Source organism: Plectropomus leopardus, chromosome 10 (genome assembly GCF_026936395.1).
Source record: "Plectropomus leopardus strain MGB_pleo_1.0 chromosome 10, ASM2693639v1, whole genome shotgun sequence".
Taxonomy (NCBI): Eukaryota; Metazoa; Chordata; class Actinopteri; order Perciformes; family Serranidae; genus Plectropomus; species Plectropomus leopardus.
This window is the reverse complement of record NC_142185.1, coordinates 8,113,192-8,139,975: the sequence shown is the minus strand read 5'-3', so window position 1 is coordinate 8,139,975 and position 26,784 is coordinate 8,113,192. Positions and strand designations below refer to the sequence as shown.

Below are 26,784 nucleotides of genomic sequence, written 5' to 3'. Positions count from 1 at the left end.
CCAACCTGCTATGAACTGTTGCCTTTAAAGTGTTTTAAAATGGGGTTTTTGTATTTTATTTTATAACAGCTTTTATCTAAACATTAGGAGATTTTATTTGTTACATACTCTTGTCCTCATTTTTTCTCTGTGAAGCACTTTGTTACATTTGTTTAGAAATGTTCTATACAAATAAAGTTAATTGTTTTTCCTAGTATTGTTCTTTACCTTTGTATTTAACCCCAGGACATACATGCGTCTGTACATTTCACAACCTGTAAACACACAAACAGTATTAAGGCAACTACTGAAGCAAAAATCCAGACAGTACACTTCCATAGGAGTATTTCCTCCTCAACATAATGGCCTAAGTGTCTCCATCTGTGTGAGAAACCATCATTAGAGTCCCCGTGAAGTTCGCCCCAAGGTGTTTCTGTTACATTCTTGTTTCCACATCAAGCAGGAACTTAGACAAACATGTGGCCTGGAGCAGCCCAGAGGAGGACATGGGGCTATGGATGCTATGACGCTGACTGTAGCACATGCAAAAGTGTCACAAAAACAGCGGAACAAGATTGAGAAAGCTGTTGCGAGCAGGCAATTTTTTTTTTTTTTTAGAGTGCTGAAAAAAAGGGAACATTTCTTACTTTTGTGAAAAGGGATTTTGAATAATCTGCACTGCACAAAATTCATATTCAGACAAACCAGTCATGCACTCTGGTAGTTTGCCAACAGCCAACGGTTACAGCAATGCCACACGCCCTGCTGAAGGTTTTGAAGCAACTCCAGGAAGGTTTCCCAGCCCATAAAGCTCATTCATCCAAAGGTGCGACTTGCAGCAGCATGTTTGTTGAAATGATGGAATATGCTGATTGCTGTTTCTAGTGCAGCAGCTTCACCACTTGTTTGAGGGTTGTATTTTTCAATCAAATATTTGTTTATGGTCATATTATTTCAGCAGATTGTACACCAGTAGAGTTACATTAAAGGATCACATACTCAGCTGACAGAAGCATTTATTGAACCTGCTGTGTTGAATGTATCTTGAGATGGTCCATATAGGTCATTTGCGTAGCCTAAACCACTTCCACACAGCAGTTGTTTACATATCCCATTCATCCAAAATCGAATCAAAATCATACGAGGGTATTCAGGCAGTCAGATTTTAAGAACAACAATGCATTTGGTCTTCACTAACAGAAATATTGTATCTGCATATACTATAGAGCAGGGAAATGAGATCTGATTACAAGTGGTCACTTCAGATGGATCACCACAGATGCATGTTTAATACCAGGTGAATAGCAGCAGAATATAAAGACGTGAATTATGATCGAAGATCTTTTCAATAAATAAATAAATGAAATTATTGGTTATCTTGTCTAACAAACACTCACTGAACTGTAAGAATTAGATCATGCACTCGCATTTCTAGGCCTCCAGGGGGCAAATACATCCATTAACCGACTTATGGGTGTCCATTCACCAGCTCTTTTGAACTCATTCATTGACAGCTTGTGTGCATGACATCAATTTATTATAGTAATATTTGTTATATGTAACTAACGTGTAAAACATACACTGGAGGAATTCAGAAAAGTAGGCGATAAGAGAGAAGAGGAAAAAGGGGAAAGGGAGTGATGGAGAAAAGCGGGGAGCAGTGGAAAGGAAAGGAATATAAGGGAGAGGGACAGCTGGGAGAGAGACAGGATGGGAGCGTCATTCCCTCCACTCTCTCCGAGGGGTGAAAGTGGGAAAAGTCAGAGTTCAGGCGCTGGGAATGGGAGGTCACACTTTAATGTTGACAAAAATGTTCGCCTCTAAGGAAAAGCGGCGACAGAGACAGGGGTTAGAAACACTGGGGTTTTGAGTTGGAGGAGGAAGGAAATTTGTGCAGGCGAGTGTGTGTCTAGCACTTCCACTCTACTCTGACAGCTTTGAAGCTTATCGAGCGTGTAACCTCAAGAAGAGGTGTTATTCTCAGATGTTGACATGGGAGAATCTGTCAGGAGTGCTTCTGACTGCATATAGCTGGTGAAAAGACTGAACTGACACAGTAAAAAAATGACAAATGGCCTTCTTGTCAATAAAGGTACCACTCTTTATTTAAAGGAATAGTTTGACATTTTGGTAAATACCATAGACCATATATAAAGATGGACAACATGTCCCCACTTACTATCACTGTACAAAAATGAGGCCAGGATATCCTGGATATTGCCGTCTTGCTCTGGTGACATCATTTGGAGCAAGAGTATTTTTTCACCTCATATTCTTTTCTTCATATTTAAGCACTGCTTTGGGAAAAAAGCATGCCTGTCTCTGTCTTAAAATCTACCCACCAGCACCTCTTTAGATTTGAACAATCACGCCAGCGAATGCAGTAATAACAACAGGTAAATACTTTTGTTAATGTGGAACTGTGGTCTCTGCCAACATAACAAGGTGTGTCTTTTCTGTGTGTGCACACCAGTAGTTGCAGAAAGTCTAATCGCAGTTTAAGGGTGTGAATACCTTTTATTGATCTTAGATGAGATGGTGGCTGACCAAGCCTTTACCATATCAGGCACAATCCAATAAAATTCAGGTGTGGGCTTGAATACGTCTCACAGTCCGCAGTGATCAAATAAAATTTCTTGTCCTACTTCTAATGCTGTAGATTTACACAATCAATCACACAGATAAAAACACATGCTTCTCTCCCTTGATAAAAATGCACAGACATCCAGGCACTCCTGTTGCAAAACACTGACACGTACCACATAATTCTTTGATTGTAAATCATTTTAGATAGAGAGTGATTGTGTTACTGTGAATGAAATATTTACAGTGATGGTGACAAAGAGGCAGATTGAGAGAGGCCAGGGCATCATACCAGGGCACAGATGAGCTCATTGTTGAAACAGGGATTTCCACATTTCCATGTCAGTGTGCCCCATGCCATGACACGGAGCTCGAAAACAAGAGGGGGGAGAGGAAAAGGACGCTCTTAGGGCACCCACACCCAGTTATACATTACGGCTCATTTCCCACTGCACAAAAAACCCCAAAACAAATGCTCCTGCCCTCTAACATCTTGCTTTTTTAATGTAATGTAGGGGTTATAATCAGCATTTATACCCAGGCCAAATAGCTCCAGTAGTCAGGGGTATTTACCAACTCCAGCTTCAATAGATATACAACACCGGGGTGAAAGCTTTAATTTTAGCCAACAATGACAAATACCATCCATCTCCACCCACGCAGTGCTCAAATCTAAATCTAAATTAGTCTGAACTGAGTTTGAAAGAGACACTAAATAAGAGATATATAAAAATAAGTAACCACTGTGAAGTTTTCACTGACCTCCGTGCTGCTTTCTACTGTTTACTAACCGGCTCTCCGGCCTGTCTGTGACGTAAAATGTGATACACCAAAAAAACAACACACACACACACACACAGAAAGGTTTAGTTGCATGCTGCAGAGCCTTGCACATGGCTCTGGTCTACTGACAATGGGAAAGAAGTCTATTTCCAACTTTTAGCAAGCTAAAGCTGTTAAAAACCTGCATGCACATCAGGTGGATCACATGGATCGAGGGTAAAGAGCTCCTTTCCCATAAAAAAAATCCCTGCTAATAACTGGCTTTTTAATGTAATGAGTGTTATAATAAGCATTCACGTTAAGGTCAAATGACTCTGCAATAGTCACACATATTTACCAACTCTGAACGGCATTGATGAAAATAAACACCCAGGTGATCACGCTAATTTTAGCCTCCTCACCAGCAAGATGCAACAACAGAGGTGCCACAAAATACTGTCTGTCTCTGTGCTCAAGCCAGCACTCAAACATTTTTCAAAATGAGTCTGCACTGAGTTTGAAAGAGAGACTGAATAGGAAGCAGAGTTTAAAAAGAAGTAACTACATTATCATTTTTCACTGGCCTCAATGTTGTTTTCAACTGTTTAATAACCTGTTTTACAGGCTCTCTGTGATGTCAAATGTGTCACACCAAAAAAACAGCACACACACAGAAAGGCTTACTCGTCAGCTGCAGAGCAGTGTACACAGCTCTGGTCTACTGGCAGTGGGAAAGGAATCTATTAACTATTTTAGTGGGTTTCCCCATGTTTAAAAAACCTGCATGCTAATGTTAATTCGGTGGAAAAGAGGTATAACATACGCATTGGCACAATGAAACAAGAACACACCAGACTTTGACATAAATATAGTCCATTATTTGTCTACAGCAAATGAGTAGAAACATTCAGCAAAGTTCCTGAAACACAAGAAACACTGGCCTTCTGATTTGGATTTTTATCTCTTTATTGTGTATGCCCCTTTGATTACAATGCAGTCCAGCACAATTTTATACAGTACAAAAACACAGCAGCGGGTGCAGTAAACAAAAGTAACCCTCACGCAGATTTTGCAAATGCAGCCAGGCATGCACACAGTGGAATGGTTGCTGGCAGTCACATGAAAACACAAAGCAGGCTAGCATACAAGGAAGGACACACACCAACTCTACCTCTGCTCTGTCAATAGGGCTAGGCCTGCACGGTTTCCATGGCACCCACGCCCCTCCCTTTGGCTCGCAGGGGAGGTGTTTTGAAAGTTCACAGCGTGTTTGTGAGTGTGTGTGTGGACAGGGGAAAGACAGAAAGGGGCGTGGATGCTGAATTAAGTCCAAGAAGTAAAACACCCTGCCTTCAGTTCTCAGCTGGAGCAAGTGACAGCAGCTTCAAGAAAGTAAAAGCACTGTTAAAGTGTTTGTGTTTCGGTGAATTAGCCCCATTAAAGCGGGACACTTGACCACCTGTGAACCATGGAAGACGACGCGTCCCATGCCGAGCTCAGCGGGAGCATCACCGGCAGCACCCACACCATCCCTCAGCAGCAGCAGCCCGAAAACTCGGAGCTCGTCATCACCCCGTCTTCCGCCCCGTCTTCCCCGACCCCGACAGGCACCCTCTCCCGGATGGGCTTCAAACTCCCGACCAGCCCGACCGCGGCGGCGCCGGGCAGCCCCACCAGCCAGGTGAGCGCCATCACGGTGGTGGCGCTGCTGGACAAGCTGGTGAACATGATGGAGGCGGTGCAGGAGAACCAGCAGCGGATGGAGAAGCGGCAGGCCGACCTCGAGGGCGCCGTGCGGACCGTGCAGGGGGACGTCACGCGCCTGTCCAAAACCCACATCGGCACTTCCAACAGCGTCAGCAAGCTGCTGGAGCGCTCGCGCAAAGTTAGCGGGCACCTGAAGGATGTGAGCACGCGCTTAGATAGACAGGCCGTGCAGGTGAAGAAGCTGGAGGCGAACCACAGCCACCTGCTTAAGAGGAACCACTTTAAAGTGCTCATCTTCCAGGTGAGGGGGCATGGTGATAGCAAGATACAATGGTTTAAAGATTCTTTAGTATCTTTGTGTTCACTCAGGTCACTCGTCGTCTCTGAAAACAGTTGAATATTGTCTTGTTTGGCAGTGGAGGGAGCTCCAACGTCTGAAAAAGTAACCCAGATGATGTCATAATAATGTCTTCAGGGTGCGGACTGGACTTTAGGTGTAGTGTAGCTAATAGAGCCCTGTGTTACAAACTGTTGATGCGGGAAAAGTTTTCATTTAAGGCACAACATGATAGCATATAATGATTGTTGCTATCAAATTGCAATATGGGATAGATCCAATGTTCTTGGAGCTTAATGCATACTCAAATCCGAAAGTTAGGTTTCTGCTGTTTCAATTTTTTTTCAATGTGTCTCTTAGAAATGGAATACTTATTTGCCAGCCTAGCCTTTTGAAGTTTAGGCATGTTATATATTTTTTCATTGGATGTACTTGCATCATTAATGCCACATGAGGCCTCATTTTTCACTGTGTGTGTGTGTGTGTGAGTGTGTGTGTGTGTGTGTGTAAGTGACATTTGCACTCACATTTGACTGCAGTAGTGGGTGTGTTTGCCTGGTTGGCACTGACAGATGATGTACTGTAGGTGAACAGCACTTCATTATATTTTCAGCACTTAAAACTTGTTAAACAGGACTGTGGCAGCCTGTAGAGCTCAGTTGACAAATGATGTAGTGAGTTGTTTATTTTCTTAATCGAAACACCTCTACTAATATAGAAGTGAAAAAGTGATGAATCTGAACATGAGTTAAGATCATAACTTTTTTTATATACATGCATATAAGGCTCTTTCCTCGCATATAGTCGGTTCATTCATATGTGTGTGTGTGCGTGTGTGTGTGAGAAGAAGGGTGTGTCTGGGAATGGAGCTGCAGAGGATAATAGAGGAGGGCTCAGACACTGACTTTGACTAGATCTGTTTACACCCCACAGTCATAATTCAGACAGACAGATGGCTTTTGGATGGATTTACCACTTCAACTGCCATATCACACCTGTGAGGGTAAAACTCTATACTGGTGCTAAAAAGTGATAAACTTCCCAATTTCCCCGGGAAAGTATCCTTACATAACCCACGTCTCACTTATCTCTAAAATGGTTGAAACTTCTGTTTGCACAGCACGTAAAAGAGAGGCCTTAACTTCAATCTGGAGTCTTGATATATGCTGTAAAAGATGAGAGCAGTTCCATATTGTATTTGACGGATGCTTTTCCACTCAGAGTATACTTCGTGCTTGAATAAATGCATGGTTTTTCATGCCCAGATGTCAGTGTGGGTGCGTCTGAGCGGCATGTGGTTACAAGTGTGTGCCCAGGCAGCGAAAGGGGGGCTGTTGTTGACACAGCCAGAGCCACAGAAAGCTCTTAACTGCCGTTGTTATCTGGTTTCCCAGGTACTGAGGCTCTGTTGTTCAAATGCAACAGGTGCCAAGACCTTACTCTGTACAAGGTGGCTCTCTGTCTGTCTCTGGGCGAGGTCCCGTGGATCGATTTGATTGAATCCCCTGTCAGTTTTTATGTGCAAGAAGGGAGTGTGCTGTTGCTTTGGAGATTAGAGTGGACGGTGTTGTTTGCTTTCAATGCAATGTCAAATATCGCATGTGCTTTGGATTTTTCATGTTTTTCTGCCTACAAATATAGTTTTTCTTTCTTCTGTTGTTTATATGATCTATTATTTAATATTAATTGAGCATGGAGGAGTTTAGTTTAACAATGTTGCTCATAGGTGCTGATCTGACTTCTGCTGAGCTGAGTTTTTCCCTCTAAATCTGAGTCAGACAAAGAGCGGAGCATTTGCAGATGGGTGTAGTAAGGCCCAGGTATGTGTGTGCAGCATGTGTGTGCGTGTAACTTGCCCATTGGATGTTATGTTGATGTGTTGGGTCAGGTGTATGCAGTTACAGAGCTGGTAAATGAGACTTGGCGTGCCTAAGGGGGAGTGGGAAATAAAAGAACCGTTCAGCCCTTGTTCCTCCCCGAGCTTGTGTTGACTCTTTTCTGTGTCCATCACTTTCTCCCTCACCTAATCTTTCTTTTTGCTTCTAGTATTGTGTCTGTTTTCTGGATTTTCTCCATCTGGTGTTGTGCTCTAAATTTCATGTCTGATATCTTTTGGTGTATGTTTAAATGTCCCACTGTCTTTCACATCTCACATTGTTCTCTCCTGCTGTTTCTTTGTCTTTAACTCCAACTTCCATGTGAGCACTTTTTTTTGTATTTGGTCCAGCCACCTGTCCTGATTCCCTGAAACTACGTGAAAGCACATGCTGCACGCCTCACGCTACTATTTGATAACGCACATTTGCTACAGGCCCCAGAGCCAAACTCCCGATACCAGCCCTGCAGCTATTGGCCAGGAGGCCCTTCTCCTCCCCTCCCCGCTTGACAAAATTGATCCAGAACACTCATCACCCTGTACGTGCCAGTTGAGGTGGAAACACAGAGGGTTTCTGGGTAAACACCGACTGTTGCAGGGAGCAGGGGTCTATACCCGCTCCAGGCTTTGGCCGCGGTCAGTCAGAAATGGCAGCGCTGTCTGCCGCTCCGCTGCGTTCCTGTGCATAACAAGAACTAATGGGGACTTAATTACCGATGCTTGGCCCTTGTTTGTTTGTTTTTGTGCACCAGTGCTTTTCCTGTCCCCACATGGCCCTCCCCGCTCTGGGCCTTTTCTCTTGCTCACACAATTCCCAGTCATCTGAGATTCCACTGTGTACAGTGTAGAAATGGTTTTGGTAATTACTGTTTGTGAAGGTGAAACGTCTTGCATTGGATTGCAGATATTTTCTTCCATTATGTGGCACACATTAATTTCAGAGGCTCATTACCTGAGTGTTTAAATATCAACAGTCACCCTGGAGATCTTATAACTTATCTTAATTGCATCACTGTGGCATGCTACGTGAACTACGGTATATTTGGAATTTTCATTTCCTGCGACAGGAGTCGTTTATGTCTGAGTGGATCTTAATCTCCCCATCTGTGTTTATTTCACAGTGGAATTTCATCACAACAAACAAGGCAGCCACAATGGCAAATTGAATTTGAACGCTGTGAGAATTGCATTTGTTCTCCCGCCTTGCACACAGGGGCCCGGCTCAGAGTTTCACTTGATATTTAGCAGCAAGAAAGAAGTTGTTGTGCGGCTCTCGTGGTGGGGTGGGAAGAGGATGTTTGGTGATTGTCTGTGTTATTTGGATCCCTAATCGCAGACTGGCAGGGAGTGACAACAGTCAGAGCGCTCACACTATCAAAGAACGTTCGTATCACATTGCAAGGGAAGAGAAACAAGCTCCCCAGCCAAACTAAACACAATGACTGCGACATGCTTTTTGTTGATAGAAGTGTTGTTGGAGTTGTGATGGAATGAGGAATGATTCTCACTTAAAGGGCACACAGACATGTTTTTCTTTCTTTTGCTGTAACTTGTTGTGAAATAAATGTTGATTGCATAATGCAATGGCTTAAGAATAATGACACCATCTGTGTCGTCATTGGCTCCCTATAAGCTTGTTGTCACCATGCAGTTGATCTTTCAGTAAGCCACACCCCTTTCTTGTTAGCCCAGACAGTCACTAACTGCACTCCCTAAAAAAATATCTAAATTTTGAAAAATTTAAGTGCGATTTCAGAGTGAAGCAGACATAAGGGTCTACAGTATGCATTCAATGATATATCCAGAATGTCAAACTGACAAGCAAGTGTAAAAACACAATTAAGACTAGTTAGCATAGCAGAGAAGTGCTAACTTTAAGATAAGCCTTTATTAATCCCAGTCATCCATTGTGGGAGATTTAAAAAGCATCTGGTAGTGTAATAGTAATGGAGAGGGTAGATGATTATTACTGACATGTTATGCCATTGTTATTGATTATAAAGCACTGCTGATGCTTTTGTTTTGTGACACACTAGAGGCAGATACTGTTGAATATAAAAGGCGACATGCCTCTTTTGCTTCAGCAATGGCAGCTTGCTGTCTATAATCACACCATAATCATACCCTGTTTTGAAGGCATAAAGATCATAGCACCTTTGTTTTTCCCCCGTAGCTATTGGTAGCTATCCCCTGTTGCCAAAGTAATCCCCAGTAGATGAAATTCTGGACGGTAGAACAACTGCAGTAATTGTGGAAAATGTGGTAGTTGCTAGGCCGAGGAAAACGGAAAGTGATCAGTGATGTCTGAGAGAAGTGATGTCTATGTGAAAGCAGCGGCAACAATAATAGCACTTGAAAATGAAGCTGTTTCCAGTCCCAGTAAATTGTAATGAATAAGCTGTAAACTCTTTCGATTGTGAAACCTATACCTCTATCACCACACCCTTACTCATCAGTCAGTACATGCAAGCCTTACAAAGGTTTAGAGGTTTTGAGTGATCGGCTTCACTTCAGTCATTGCCTTTTTGTTTGCTTTGCTACCAATCGTCATAGTGCTTTTGTACATCGACTCTCGGCCAAAGCTTGTGTCTTAATCTTAGACATCTTAGCGGCAGGAAGTTAAAGCGGTTTTTCCAAACTCTAAGATGGAGGACAAACAGGTAATTTGGTCCCCAGCCTCACCCTGAGCTCTTAACTTTAGCTTAATGACACAAAGATAATTACTCTGAAGGTAAATAGAGTTAAATAATGGCCTAATAAGTCAGCTGTGTCTGATCCATTTGTGTCCCATCTCATGCGTACAAATCAAATGTGGCACAACTGAAGTTTTACTGCAAGAGAAACAAAGTAAGCCATACCCTAAAGAAGCAACAGCAAGAGAGAAAGAGAGCTTAGTAGTGTTAAAGCTAAATATAGAACACTTATTCATCCAAAATAATGTATGTTCAGGGGCAGTCAGATATTTGAGTGTAATCACGGTGCATATATTGCGTGTGTTCAGTGCAGAATCCTCTTTTATAAAACCCCATCCATCTCCACAGGTTGGAGCAGGCCACTGGCTGTAGGCTACAGCTTAGATTTGTTGTGGGTGTCCCTCGACCAGGTGATATATTGCACCAGCTTGTAGCCTAAAGCAGTGCTAGCTGTTTCAGTGCATTCACACACTTTGGGCCTACATATTACCAAGATTTAACCTATGGAGAATTTAAAATGAACAGGGTACTTATTGTAACTTTACAGCTATTGTTACTGTCCAGAAATGAGACATTACTTTTAATAATGCTGATTATATATCCAATTGGCTGATTCCAGTCAAGTGGGTATAATCCAGTTTTTTTTTTTACATTTTTCCATAGGGCTACACATACATTAATGTTGCCCTGTGAGAGCCTATGAGATTTTTCCATTGGATTTTGGAGTATTGCTGGAAATATTTGATACTTAGGCATTTTGTTCAACAAGATGACATTCACAAATGAACACCGCTGTCAGGATTTTTGAAGCCTAAATGTAATCACCAGAGGCAAAGAGCTAACGTTGGCTACAAACAAATCAATTAGCCACTTGTTAGCAACTGCCCTTTTGAAGACATAAAAGCTTCAAAATTCACAAGAGGGGTATTTAATGACATATTTTATGTTGTTGAACAAAATGTGAATGTCTCTTGAGTTTGTGTTAACCACAGACCATATTTAAGGCATCTAACCAAAAACACATTGACTTAGAGATGAGTGAACCAGTAGAGAGTTTAATGCTAACTCAACTCCAGTTTTTCATGGCAGACATTTTGACATGTCGCAGTAGAAAAAGCACAGGTGTAACTGGTATAATTAAATAGGTACAGCTGAACCAGTTTTCAAGCTTTAGTATTGTGCATGGTGGTTCACTGTACTTGCTTATCTTGACACTTAACTGAGATGAAGAATCATTAAATCAGTCGGATTCATCACAATTGTGCTTTTCTGCCCTTGACAAGTCAAAATGTCCTCTGTAAAAAGGCTTATTATATTTGGCACAGATCATATTTGATACTATGAGGGCCACATATACAAGGCTGCAGTTTATAGAGAATGTTAATATTGGTCAGAAATATTGCAATTACATACTTTCCACAAATCACTTGTCCTTCATATTGTACAAGCTGTGAAGCATCGGAAGCACAATATTTCTTTGGAAGAGGGCTGTTAGATTGGAGCAAAGCGGGTCTCAGTGATAATAGTCTAATAATAAACGACTGCACAGTCTTCTAGGCATGCTCTCTAAATGAGCAACGAGGTTTGTTTACAGCTTTGTCATCATTCTTAGTTTTCCCTTTGGGGTTCATTCCTCAGATAATCCTCTGGAGTTTTCAGAAAGCAAAATAAGGAGCGGGGAAGTGTGAAAGAGAGATAAATATAGAGGAGAAAAACGATGGACGAAGTGAGAGATGGGGTCTGTTTTTGCTGACTAATGTTAATACAACGAGAGTGAGTTTGGATAACAGATTATACTCAAGTTTGCAAACTGTATAGTGGAGAGATTGCATGTGGATGGGGAGGTATTACCTTAAGTGCTTGCTCTTCAGCCTGATGTCACATTCAGGTTTGACAAGTCTGCTCAACAGTTTCAGCCTATGTGGTAAAGGCAAGTTTGCATCTGCAGATTCCTGCTGTGGAAGACTAGTTGCAACAGCTTCATTGACACAGGAAAGTGCTGAATGTTACAAAGTCTGAGCGAGCCGCCACGGCAGGACCATTATGTATGATGTGGCGCATAAGCTAGATGACTCAAGCTGTTTTTTAATTATTTTGTTTTTTATGTCAGTTTCATTTATTGCCATGAAATAAAAGTTGATGCAATTAAAAAACAACAACAAAGTAATAGGGGCGATAAAACAAAGCTGTGAATACAAAGATAAATAAAGGTGGCAGCTTTTATGCTGCAGGCATTTATGAGGCAATGTCACAAAGCTCGTTTGCGTCCTTACACACACGCCCGTTTTCACTCTTTCTTCCTCTCACTTGACTTATCGAAGGACGAAAGTTTTTAAATGGTGCTTTTGGGAGAGTTTTGCACTTGTCTTCTGCTAAAAAAGCTCATAGTGTTATTTCAGCACACAACAGAAAAAACAAAACAATTATCCTGTTTTGAGTCCTCCTGTCACCTCCCTTCTTTTTTGTCTTTTGACTCTCTGTCTACGTGTCTGCTCCTTCTTGACTTTTCAAAACCTTGGTATCCATCCAATCCACTGGCCAAGGCTACAACATCCATGGCAGGAAAAGAGAAAACAATAGCCACACTGGTTCTCAGTGTTCTTACTTCTCTGCTCTTAAATAAAACATGAAAATACAGCAAGTCTTTAGATAACGTGATGACTTCCGGGCTTCTTCTGAGGACACTTGTGCCCTTTGACTTCCAAACGGAGGTAAACATTGTGACAATTGGTGGTAGCCTTATCAAAAAATGCTCACGGTATCTCCACATAGCTCTTATCGAACAATGGCAGTGATACTCACAGTTTGGGATTGTGCTGAAACAATGGGGGATATTGGGAGATTCCAACAAAAGAGCTAGAGAAGATTAGCATAGCCGAAGCAGAGTGAAGACAGGACCAACAAGAACTTTAAAAGCACAGGAATGACCTTTTACCTCATTCATCATTCATGCAGAGGGGATGGTGCAAGACGAGCTGGGGGAATTGCCAGTTTAGCCATGTGATCTGCTTGATGTAAAGGAACTTCAGTAAGTGACAAGGAGCCTGTTGGTCCACTCAACCATGGGGCGTTTATAATGAACCCCATGCTATGTATGAAATTCATTATGAGAACTGGGGAGCAAGTATGGCAGAAAATGAAACATGTCATCATCCAAAGTACAAGGACTGCTGTCCTGTAAATTACAGACTGGCTGAACAGACGTCCTGCATCATCATTTATGTCATCAGGAGGAATAATCGGCGCCTCTGCGGATTGCCATGATGTTCGTTCTGCCGGCACGTCAGCATGACATCGCGCCTGAATCGGTTATTGTGTGGCGTGATTACACAAGCTCGCGAGGCCAGTAAACATGCCGTGTTTTCTTTTGGTGAGGCAGATATGGGAGGGGCTCGGATGGGAAAGAATGCCATGACTTGTTATGCAAAGCATTATGGGTATCAGGCCAAGAGGCATAATTCTGAGTGGTGTGAAGTCGCTGATTTATGATAATTGGAACATGTTTGTTACATTTTGAGTACTTGATATGGAGGTATTGTGTTTGGCTATCCCACACATTGTTGTAGACACAATTACAAAACTTTCACATGACATTTTAATGACCCATGATAAAATTTCCGAGACTGTCGACAATGTATAACACGAACGTATAGTATGCTTTACTTCAAATGTTCTACGTTCAACTATTCTACGAAAATGAATCCACAATCTTTTCCAATCTCTAATAGTTGGTTATGTCAATACTCACTTCTAACACTTCAAACTATGGACATAGTAACACAAACTCTTACATCAGTCTGACACTTGCTTTCAAGCATGAAGGAAAATAGAAATGATTATAGTATGAATGTATTTTTAATGCATTTGATTATATACTTATTTTTGGATGCGAAAAAAAACGAAGCTGAAACATAATGTGGGCATATTCTTTTTAAGCCTTGGAACTGAACAAACTACTAACTTCTAAACTTTGACAGGCCTGACAAATTCTTTTTTGAAATTCCATGTATTTTCCAGTTTTTTTTATGACCGTGGGAACCCTAAGATAAGATTTTAACAGTTGTTAGTCCTATAGGATATTTGTAGTTCAGTGTAGCGTTTAGACTTCAATCCACTGTGTACACTACATTGAAAGTTTATCATGTTGCCCAGTCCCATGACGAATCGCAGAATTCCATTTCCTTTACTTCCTTTCCTCCTTCCTTCCTTTGTCCACAGATGTCTCCTCATGCACATTTGGTTGGGGGTGGGAGTGGAGGGGGTATGATGTTACGCAACAAGTTGGGTTGGGGTGAAGTCTGAAACAACTCTCTGTACTGTAATAGGGATGTAACCAAAACACATGCAGATGAATGCAAATTTGCATAATCAGGTGAGTTTCAGGTAGACACTACTGCAATTGTTCATTGACTGGACGAAGCTTTGTGTGTTTTGTCTGGACATCTTAAATGAATGTAGGTTGAAGTGGATAGACATATTGAGAGTGTGAACCCTTTAAAACCTGAGCAAAATGGTTTGATTACTATGAAAACATGAGGAGAAGGCAATGAGCAACTGAAAAGACATGGCCCAAAACTGACCAAGAAATTATTAAAAAAAAAAAAAAAAGTAACATGAAAACTGCCAGAAAATAAGCAAAAAAAAGAAGAAATAAATAAAATTACTCTCCAAAATTATTTATCCTCTATTATTATTATTATTATTATTGTTATTGTTATTATTCTTATTATTATTTCACCCTTTTTAACTAATTTTCATGTCACCTTTTACTAATTTCCCGCAATTTGCTGGACATGTCTTGCTAAGTTGTTCAAAACTGATGTCGATCCAGGTTAAAGGAGGGTCGAGGGAAATTTAGAGAATAAAAAACCTTGTATTTAATGTGCAGTACAAAAAAATCTGATCAATCAATAAGAAGCATCTGTAGTAGCATTCAGTTTGTCTACATTTTCTTTTCTTCCTTCTGTCTTTTTCACTCTCAAACAAAATAATTGCAGGGGCTTGGTCATAGTAAATGTGCACACGCATGCATTTCTGAGTGTGTGTTCGTGATGGTGTACCCTCTCATTGGTGCAGTCCCCCGGAGGCACATGAGTCACTGTGCCAACACACCTGTACCAACCTGGCCTTTTAGGCTTAAGAAAACCTCCATTCATCGTCTGAAGGGACAGGAACACACACCTGTTTAATGTGCTATAACACACATTCGCATATACACATTAGCACACATAACTGATAATGTGCAATAATCTACCCTACTAACCACAGGGGAGATTTTATCATGTTTTTTTTTTATCTGTGTGCATGTGTGTGTTTTGAATCTTTTATTTATATGGAATGCAATAGATAGTGTAACATAATCAAGGAGGAATTCATGGAATTTAATTAGTCTCAAAATACTTGCACATAAAAACCAGGCATGTATCTGTGATTTAAGTGCATAGAACATTATCCGTGAGTGGAAAAGCATCCTCACGAGGGAGCACTTTATATACTGACCATGACCTTTGATTGCCTGTTTAATTCAGGCCATCATGTCAGAAGTCTTACACCAAGTTAACTTCTGTCAAAGATCCCATTTTAATATTGTTTGAATGTATTGATTTTGTTTACTGTATGCAGCTAACTTTAGCAAACTTCAGTAACGTGAGGCCTGTGGCAAAATTCTGCAAGGAGATGTTTGCTCTTCTAATATTAAATATTTACATAGCTACAAACACAGTATTACATTGCATACAGTATTTGAAATCAATACCTTCAAACAATATTAAAATGGGATCTTTGAAAGATGTTAACTCAGTTAACTAGTGTAAACGCCTTGACACACCAAAGTGACATTAAAGAACTAGTGGCGCCTCATGTAGCCTGTGTCACAGCCTAAAAGTTCCACTTGAACACACGGCAAAGACTACAGCCAATTTGCAAATATGTTGTGGAAATAATTTTCCGTACCAAACCGCAAGACTGTCGGCTGATACAACATGGTAGTTAGCCAGTTAGCCCTTTAATAACACGATCCAAAGTTGAAAAAACAAATGATATTTACCGTGCACTAGCAAACAATGGCACAAACAATTAGAAATCGTTTTTTTTAAGTGCTTAATGGCTTAAATATAATAAGTTTGATCTCATGCCTTCTTCGCGTTAGTTGTTTGTTCACTTTCCTCACTTTAGTTTCTCCACTTGTAAACTAGTTTAAACTGCCAATCAAAGTGATTTCTCCCACCAACCAGCTCCAACAGCTTCACCACCAATGCAACATGCTGCATAGGCTGAAAAACAGCTGACAAGTGTCAGTGGTGTGAGACATCGCAAAAATTAGAGCAGCATTCACCCACCAATTGCTAATCACTGATTCATTAATTCATTTTAGTTTTTTTGGAATATGTGTTTAAACGAACATTCTGGGAACTACAAGAAAATTGCCACTGTAAACGTCACTAAAACATTGCATTAGTTGAAGTGTACCATTCTCAGAACGTTTTTAGAACCAAAATTTGCTAGCTGGGTTGTGAAGTGTGAAGGTCTGCTAAAGTTGTGTCAGTCAGCACCAAACACTAGGTACAGCTAAGGCTGAATCGAGTGTTATTAGACACACGTTAACACACTCTCATACACACATAAACAAAGACAAGAGAGCAGATGCAAAAGAAACAGTATAAGGTATCATTACACATGTGGTCTAAACACAGACACACACTCAAAAAGTAACTTGAGCCCATCTGAAATCTTTAAATGAGCGGCGACTCAGCCCTGCCCCGCCCTGATCTCTCGCTGTTTGAAAAGAGCAGGAGACTCCAGAGAACTGACTTACATAAGCTCTGGCTTACCAACACCTTGCAGGACTTGCAATTAGATGGCAGTTGTGCCGTGCAACTGTTAAATGAGATCTTAAACTCCATTACATAAGCGTTTGAAGCGTGTGCCCTTTAACGTACAGTAAACTCGCTGTCACACTAAATTAACTTTGTTCTTGGTTTGCTCCAAATTTATTTTCATTTACTTTCATCTTGCTCTTTTAAACAGCTTTTTTAAAACAATGGCTGATGTCTTACATGACTGCACAAATACACACTGGTGCACACACTCACATACATACACATAACACAGTCTCAGTGGCTAATGAGTGCTCTCTAAGAGGATGCATTAATTAACAAGGTTCCCAAGAGAAAAGTCCCAGAATGTGAGGTCCACACACACATAGGACAGATCGGGTCAAATGATATTTAGGAAGATTTTGTTTGTTCTAGCTTGCTTGCCAAGACTGTAGGGGTTAAACTGAGGACAAACTCATTTCACTGTATTTTATATTTTGGACAGCCAAGCAACAGGAACAGCATTTTTACCCATCAAACCAAAGAAACTATGAAGAAAAAGAGCCGGATGAAGTCAAAAGGCCATGATTAACACAGGAGACTCTTGCTGTGTGATTAGTACAAGCTCTCATCAATTAAAATTGACAAGTGAGGCATTGATTGTATTTATAACCATGAGTAACTTGTGAATTAATCAACAAAAGTGCTCTGTTTGACTGCAGTATGTCCAGTACAGTGTGTAATAGTAGAACTCAGTTTTCATTGGCGGGAGTTTGAGTTTGAGTTTCTGCCTCCCACACACTCCAGCACCCACAGTGATTATATCAAACATGTTCGAGCCAAATCAGAAAGTCTATGGCATGCCCAGACTGGAGCGGAGGAGTCACAAGTGAATCTTTAGAAACTTTAACACCGGCAAACAATCAGGGAAGATTAGTGTTTATTATTGGGGAACGTTCCAGTGAGGGTCAGGAGAGGCCATATTGGCTCTAATCGTGACTGGTCAGGTTAGGTGGGTGTTTTTATCCTTAAGCTATTTCACAATTCATGCTGGTTAAAACAATTTCACTCTGTCTGCATTGAAATGTTACACACACACAAAGGTAAATATGCATAAACTGTGAAGGATAATCTTGCTTTAAGTAAGATTTCTTTGCATTATCTAACGTGTGCAGCACGACAGCTGTCACCCACATACTCCCTGTCTTTCTGATTTCATTCCGCATGGACGCGTCGAGATCCACACAGTCTCTGTGGGTGTGGCGCACTGTCAGACCAACAACAAAATTTGGCATTCACATACTGCTCATTCTGATTTGACAGGAGAAAGCAAAAGTGAAAGGGAGGAATTACAGTTTTACCAAACCAGAGGTGGCGGTAACCAGAGCTTTTACCCAAGGTGCTACTTTTGTCTTTTTTGGATTTCAAGTTACAAACCTGCTTTGTTTTACAACTCCCAGCTTTCTGTGGGATGAAAACATACCCCTAGTGGTTGTTGGTGATAAATAAAAACTCACAAACTGTCAACATATACAGAAAATCAGTTCCTTGATGTTTTACAAGTGTTACCTATGGGGGGAAAAATCATAAAAACCAGTAACTAAATCAGTCACTGTGTTTTTCTCTACCCCTGTAAACCTGGCACTTGATGTTGTGCCTTTAAGAGCACGCTGACAGATTTATTAGCTTTATCTGGGAGATACCACACATGCTTGGCACACACCTGAACTGTGAATCATGCCTGCATGTCTGAGATCAAGGCAAGTGGTATCAGGTGTCTGTAAAAGTCGTAAAAACAGTAGGATTTCTGCATGGCTGTCCATCTCTGAGAGCTTTCCATATACAGTACTGTGAGAATGTTTAGGCGTCACTGCTGTGGATGAAACTTGTGTTGGACTAAATTGTGAGTATTCGTTTTAAATAGCCTTAGGTCTTCCATGTACAGAGTTTATGTAATCAAGAAACTGCAAAAATTGATGCAAAAAGTTTGGAAGTGATTTTAGGAGCAAAAGATACATCTTAATATTCTTGTGACAATGCAAATATTCAGTATTTGAGTCTGTAAGAACAATATCGACTGATACAGACTAAACATTTAAATCACTGCCTAACCACTTCACTTTATGTCATGATTTTGAGTTTACATATCTCAATCACAAAGTCATACGCCTTTTTACAGCATGATATCCAATCATATAATAGTCACAGCTTGTGCATTATTATTATTATTGCACATTTTATCGACTTCATGAAAATAGCAGCAGAATCGGCTCAAATGGGCCAAAGACAGATTGTAGGTACAATACCGTTGTTGCCACTGGTGATGAGTGAGGAATTGACAAGAAGCAGGACTCCTCAAGACCATCTGGTTGGCCCAGTCCTGAAGTATGTCTAAATGACACCTCAGGAGAGATGCATTACTTACTCCTTCAACAACCCATGGCATGCTGTAACTTTCAGCACTGCTGTAATGTCTTCAGAGCTGCCACGCATTCTTTGAAATGCAGTCATGCTTAAATGTAGACTCATTCTGAAAAGCATGGTGTACACAAACAACTATTATTTTAAAGTGTGTCATTCCAATGTGAACTGAGGGTGACAGGGGCCTACAGTGGTGCTACATCTCAAATATGAGTTGCTCCACTATTGACTTGTGTCTGCATAGTTTCAATTCCAATTGCAGCCACAACGCTTATAATCAGAATTAAATAACAACTAAAACCAGCTAAAACAGTCCTCATTTAATGGTGATACTGCATTGGTAAGGCTCTTGTATATTCCCTTTTTATACGAAAATAGTTTTATCCATTTCAAATGCTGAAAAAGGCACTGCCCTCATGCTTTCATGTGACATTTATGTTGGTATAGGTAAAGTCAATATGTGGCACTAGAGGGCATAGTCCAAAATTTTCAGACAACAAGCAACAAAGGACAGAGAATTTTTTTAACTATACTGTTCTGATATGTTCCTTTACACCATTTTTAAAATCTCTTCGTAGTCTCCTATGGTTGTATCCTGCTTGAACTACGCTGAACTCCCCCAGCGAGTGGTCTAGTGGTGCTGCTCTGTTTTGTTTGTATCTGTAAGCTTCAAGAAATCGCAAACAAATAGAGACTAAATAACGCAGAGTATTGATGGTTCTGTAATCGTATCTAACATCGAGCATAAATGAGAATGAGTAATTAGAATTAACTTAAGCATGTTCAGTACTCTGTGGGGTGTGTGAAGGTATTGAATCAGTTCATCAAGCCTTTACTGGATTTTATATGTTTTTGGCCAATGAAAGTATTCATGTTAACTGCCCATACATAGGCATGTTTTGCACTTGAACTTTAAAAAAATAAAAATGTGCTGCACACTGTGCTAGGTCAACTCAAACCCAAGTATCCACTGGTGGTACTTAAAGCTGATGTCACTGGGAGGGTTTCTCTATGAGCATTTCGAATGTGTAGTGGAGTATATCAACCACTGAAGCTGCATCTCCACTCGCCACTCACTCCTGGGTGTGAAAGGATGGGGGCAGTGGGGGGTGGGAACTCTAGCTCATAAATCCCCAGTGGAGTGGAACATTGTGTATGCGTGTGCCCGCATGTGTGTGCTTGTGTGATTGTGCACAGATGAATGGGCAGCGAGTAAGAGGGAGGAAGAAGAGACTGAGGAGAAACAAATTGAAACTCTGGATATTGAACCTACTGCTCTCCATTTTATGGTCATAAATGTATTCATGGATGGTGGGTTACAGGCAAAGGGAGACATAAAAGAGAAAAAAAAGGAGGAAAGTGTGCGACTCCTGCAGAGTAACAGGTGGAAATCCTCAGATGTCTTGTTGAGAAGACTGGGGAGGCATGCAGAGACTGGTTTTCTCAGTCCTCAGCAGGTAGACCAACCCAGTGTAGTGTGTTAAATGCAGATGGCCATTTACAATGGCCAAACATGACCAGAGGCAAGATACTGAACCCCAAATTGCTCCTGACGGCTGTTCCATCGGTGTGTAAATGAATGAATAGTTAAAAACTTAGTTCCAGCTAGCACCTTGTACAGTAGCCACCACTGTATGGATGTGTCTGTGGGTGAATGTGACTCGTAGTGTGAAAGCGTTTTGAATGGTTGAAGTTGAACAATTAGATAAGTGCTATACAAGTGCTGATCCATCTTCATACAATGGTCGGTATGATATCTCATGAAAACACACATACAATGGCTTTATGATATCTAACAAATAAGTGACATGAATAATGTCATCACATTACTTACTTAATGTAAAGTTACACAGGCTAGGTTTAGTAAAAGAAACATAGTTGGCATCGTAAAGTTATGTTGGTTAGTTTTAGGCAAGTAAGGTTATGCAGGTTAAGTTTAGGAAAAGTCACATGGTGATGAGGTACCTTAAAATAAAAAATGAAGTTGGTATCTCACAGTCGCCACATTGGTCTCCTTGGGGAAAGTCCAGTGTTTGTTTTACCCATCCACCACCCCAAGCTGCCTCCTTACGCAAACTTTCACTCTTTATTATACTTCAGACCTTATTTCTGTCGGTTGATTTCGCTATATGATCACAGCCTTCCCGATTAAATGGGTTGACTACAATTCACTAGCTCATGATAACATGGGTTATATAAGAACTTTCAGTAGGTATACATACTAACAGTGAGAGATGAGAACAGCCTGTTGGAACTTAAAAATTTGCTTATAGTCAAACCTTGACCAGAACCAATTCAGACAAAGATATCAATGCAATTCCTTGTCAGTTTAAAGCCTGGTTCAAAAAATTATGCTAATTCATAACTGATCCAAATAACCACCTTCTTAACCCTCCTGTTTCTGTCGCTCTATTTCCCATAGGAAGACAATGAGATTCCTGCCAGTGTGCTAGTCAAGGACTCCCTGAAGACACCACAACCAAGCCAGTATGATGCAGAATCCATCCTTCCTGCTCCGTCTGTTACCGGCTCTGTTGATGGCAGCCGTGCCCACGAGGAGGGTCTTCATACCATTAGCCTGTCCTCCGATGAAGATGATGGTCTTCCAGCACACCCAGAGGAAGGCGAGATGTTTGAGTGCGAGGGTCCAATCAGTCCGGGCACATCCCACGCATTTGAGAGAAGGGCTGACAAGTTCAAGCGCAATAGCCTGAAGAAGGTTGACAGTCTCAAGAAGGCCTTCTCGCGCCAGAGCATCGAGAAAAAGGTGAACCAGTTCACCGACAAGATTGTGCCACCAGAGAAGCGTGAGAAACTCAAGAAGAGCCTCACCCCTAACCATCCCAAGAGCCCGACTGCCAAATCCTCTTCTTTCAAGGTATCTCCCATGACCTTCAACGTCAAGAAAGTCAGAGATGGTGAGGACCCCCCACGTGACATGAGCTTACCTGGGGCGGAAGCCCATGTTGAGATTCCTGCTCTGGGAAGCTTAGATGGGGAAATTCCTTTGGCGGAGGTGCATACCCAGGAAGGTGTTGTGGAGCAGATACAGGAGATGCTGAGTCCCTCCACCCCAGAGAGCATGAAGGCAGAGCTGGCATTCAATGGAGAGGCACCAAGCATTGCGTGTGAGATCAATGGCAATCGTTCTGCTGGCCTGGCAGTTCCAGAGGTTATAGATGTTGGTGAGGAGGAAGAAGAGGAAGAGGAAGAAGATGAGAAACATAAAATCGCTGTTGAGAAAGTAGCAGAAGCCCAGATTTCCTCAGCAACAGTTACTATTGAGCAAGTGTCCTAATATGGTTTAATTTTAAGCATCAATTCAGGTTTCCTGTTGTTTCTTTTCTTGAATGAATACCCAGCAGGCACAAACTATCCCTCCCTTCTCAATAGTCTTTTGCTCTATTCATTAAGACCCATATGTATACACTAGAAACATACTCTCAGCTTCTTAAGGTAGTCCATCCTTGGACCATTCCCTCAACACTATATTTTATTATCATCAGAATAGTCTCAAAGCTTTGACTCAGACTGTACACGCAACTAGGTTAACACCAAGACCTCACAGCATATTGGAATCCTGTGTGAGTGCTTCCTTAACCCTGTAGCAGGGTTGTCCAAAGAAAGCATCAACACACCATAACTCACTCCCAACTACCAGAGCCCACCTCTTCAATAGCAGCACATCTCCAGGGCTCTGGGCCAACTATCTCCCTCCTGCTGGGTTTGTCTGCCTCTGGAGCGCTCTTCCTCACTGACAAATAGCCTCTTTGTTCTTTGTGTTTCTTTGTGAAAAATAGTAAATCTCTGGCAACAGTGGTAGTGCCCACAGCCTTTTAGGCAGTGTGTTGCCAGGTTGTGCAAGAATTGGAATGGGAAGTTTCAGGGTTTTCAGTGAAAAGGTCCTGGGGTGTTTTGTAGTGAACTAGAGGTTGTTGACTAAATTCTTTGGACCTGTGCTGAAAAAGCTCAGATCTTGACTAACAGGTGACTATACTTCAGTAGTGCAAGTGGCACTGTCTTGTCTGCTGTCTTTCACCTGCACTCAGCGAGATCCAATTCTTGATTTTAGACTTTATCATTGATTAAGTACCTACAACACCACATGCATACTAGTGGTACATTAAAACTAATTTGTGATTTCCAATTCAGCAAGTAACAGTGAATCTCCAGGGGCTGAAAATTAAATTCATAGCATTTGAAATCATCTAAATGTTCTTGCAAATCACACCAATCAACAAAGATAAAAGATAAAGTTACTGTATTTGCAAATAACAGTTAATATGTTTGTGCTAAATTACACTGATGCAAATGAAGGACATCGTTGCGGGATAGAAGCTAGTCTAGATGCCTAGATAAGTGCATTAGTGGTGAAAGAACCCTAGAGGTTTTAATACTGACATACTAAATGTGCCTCTTATAGCCTTATGTCTTTTCAGCAGGGCAACTTTGTATGTTTATGTACAGGAATTATTTTTTCTATGTCAGCCACACAACTCTATAGGTATTTAGGTATCTTATTCCCCACAAAATTATAATTTTATGATAACTGCCTTGAGTGTGTGTAATTTATACAGTAAAGTTGTATCTATGAATTGATTTTGAGTTGCTATATGATATTCAGGTGCTTGTAAGTTTTTCTTCCAGGCATCTGTAACTTGCAAGGTGAAATGTTTACTCAGCTTCATATGTTTAAGACCTAAACACTATCCTGTACATTTGCCAGGGCACCATTACTCAATCTCCTCCTCCTAGATACACACACATGCTCCCATAGTGCCTTTACCTTGCACAGGCTGGTATTAGTAATTGCAGTCCTGCAGGGATGTGTTTTTGTTGATAAGAGTGATAGTAAAACATGCCTGATGTTTTCTTCTTTTGAGGAATTCCTTACAGCTATCACTTTATGGGGCATAAATAGTCAAGGCTTGATACCAACCCTATAAAACATGAGGACGCTTAAGTTCGAAGGAGGTGCAAACACAGCTTCATGTTTTGAAGTCATGCCTGAAAGTTTCATAAATTAACCTTTCTCTTGTTGCCCATCGTTAGTACAGCACCAGCCTTGGTTACAAATCTCTAATGCCATGACTCCCTAAAAATAATTGAGAAAGTATTTCCAGGTGCCAAGGATCCAGATACTAGAGAGGTCACAGAAATGGATAAAGGCAGAGGACAGCATTCCTAGCTTTGACGGATGACTCCTGCTCAGCCCATTTTTCATGCCCTTGGCCTCCTTGTTGAGACAGTGCAACGAGAGGAAGGCGTTCTCTGGAGCCACAGGTGTTGTGGCCCCTGGGCATGAGTTTGTAGCAGAAAGAGGACAAGTGTGGGTGTCGGGATGTGTGGTAAAGGACTTAAGTTGTTGGAAAGGATGATGAAGTTGCCTTGGGATTAGGTGCATGTATGTGAAATTGTGAGTCTAAAATGCGTTAGACCTTGGGAGCTGAAATACAATCGCAATATCTGGCAGTGCAGGATTCTATTACCTATACCCCACTACATCCATTATACTTTTTAAAAAAAATTGATTCTTTACTTATTAAAATCAAAATATCTCCCTAAATATTTTTGATTTTGTAACTATGCAAAAAAGTCATACTTTATTGAGGTCTGCTACACACAAGAGAAAAGTAGTGCACGTCAACTAGCTGGCGCATTTTCATCTTGACCTAAAGCCTTTGAGGTGCTTAATGCTTTACAAGAATTAACCTGCCAGTTTTCTCATTGGGATCTGTGAGCAGAAACACAAATATACAAATATAAATGATTTTAAAGAACGTGTTACCTGTGTTTGTTAAATGTGTTTAGTCATTCTGAGATTTGTTTTTCTTTTGAATTCTTCTATGTATAAATCATCTAACTGAAAAGGGATCGAACACTAGGCTTATGTGTACATTCTTTCCTGTAGAGGTTAAAATGTGACTTGCTTTGAGGTATTTTCTGCTCATTCATGCAAATGTGTTGCATTGGTGATATCTCTCTTTGCTAATGATGAAATGTTATATCTAAATTTGTGTATTGCGTAAGTGTTTGTTTTTATTTGTCTTGAAATCAGATTGTTTATTCTGGACCATATGTGAGATTTTTTTGTTTTGTTTTGTTAGAAAGTTCAACCAGCAGATATCTACAGCATTTGTCATAGATATCATATGTTTAACATTGTTTTTGTTCATATTGTTCTTACTTAATAGCCTGTTCGGTTAGTTAACCACTTAAACCAAAGAGGTTCCTTCACAGCAGAAGATTCCCTGCCACCCGAGTGTTGAGCATCCTGTAAACATGGAGGCATTTCCATTCAGAATTTAGTATTGTATACATCAATAAAGATTTTATAACATTCAAATGTTATTTGTGGTCTTTATTTGCAGTCTGTAGTTAACATGAAGTTAAGATTGCTGTTATTTAGGCCACAGTGAGTTTGTAGTTTATAATGTTGCAATCTAGGAAACCTAACTGTAGGTGATAGGGTACTGGAGGATTAATCTCAGTGGAGGGAGTGGTCCAGTTGGTCAGTCTTTATTTACGTAACACAGTTTGTGGATTCATGATAGACTGAAAATGAAATCAAGGTAAACCGTTGCTTTATCCAAATACTCAGTAGCTATAAATTGTTAACGATTTTGGGTGGAACTGCTTTCTACAGGAGAAATAGTCCCTGTAAAAAGAAGTCAGGACATGATCTGAGAATGTTGCTGCTACCTCCTAAATGAATTTCTATTCTCCTCAGTTGGTAGCGACAAAAATCTTCGAATATTTTCAGCAGTAATGCGATTTTTTTTTTGTACATCCAACTGGCCCTTTAATATCGGAACTGTCTCCAGATTCAGTATTTTGCAAGTAATCACGTACAAAATAGGGACCATATAGGAGTCAAAACAGTATGTCAAAACCGCCAGAACACCATTCGGGCTCTGCAAAGCGTATCCCGCGTTTTATGTGTCACGTTGTGTTGTTTTTACGTCAAAATAAAACAGCGAGAATGTGTCTTAGTTGTTTTGCTAACGTACACGCCGTCTTTCTCTAATCGAGAAATGCTATTCGAAAGTGTCAATAATAATAACTACCTCCAATGTTTTTTTCCCCTCAACTTGTGTGAGTGAGCCGAGATGTTTTGATGGTGTTTGTCTCCCTCTTGTGTCCGGAGTCAAGATAACAGTCCTTACGTCTTCCACGACAGTATCTATCACCATTATCAGTAGCACCACTACCATTAACGGGCCAGAAACACGCACATTTGAATCAAATTGAATTAAATTCTTGATAAAAACATTCGTCGTGACACCACTATGTTACATCGTCACGGTGGCCGAGAGGTTAAGGCGTTGGACTCGAAATCCAATGGGGTTTCCCCGCACAGGTTCGAATCCTGTTCGTGACGTACTTTCTTTTAATTTGGAACATGGAACACAGTTGAAACAGTCAAACATGAATAATTCTGTAACGACTTTTTCATGTAGGTAACTGCTGTTTATTTACCATGTGGACGTAATTTGCGCTCCGACGAACTTTTAAGTCACGCGGGCCTAAAAAGGATCTTTAATAAGTGTAGGAACAATTACAATGACATAAAATAAATGGATAGTGTGGCTTCATGTTACATATTTTCGC

General features: G+C 40.8%; 1 protein-coding gene and 1 non-coding gene across 2 annotated transcripts; both read left to right on the top strand.

Moving 5' to 3' along the window:
• Positions 1-4,602: 4,602 nt before the first annotated feature.
• Positions 4,603-25,519, top strand: cavin2a (caveolae associated protein 2a). The gene is made up of 2 exons (XM_042494457.2): positions 4,603-5,332; positions 21,596-25,519. Exons 1-2 carry the CDS (start codon positions 4,793-4,795, stop codon positions 22,469-22,471), a joined length of 1,416 nt encoding a protein of 471 aa, XP_042350391.2. The 5' UTR covers positions 4,603-4,792; the 3' UTR covers positions 22,472-25,519.
• A 953-nt stretch (positions 25,520-26,472) lies between these two features.
• trnas-cga (transfer RNA serine (anticodon CGA)) lies at positions 26,473-26,554 on the top strand. Its single transcript has one exon. It is a non-coding gene; the product is annotated as a tRNA-Ser (tRNA).
• Positions 26,555-26,784: the final 230 nt, after the last annotated feature.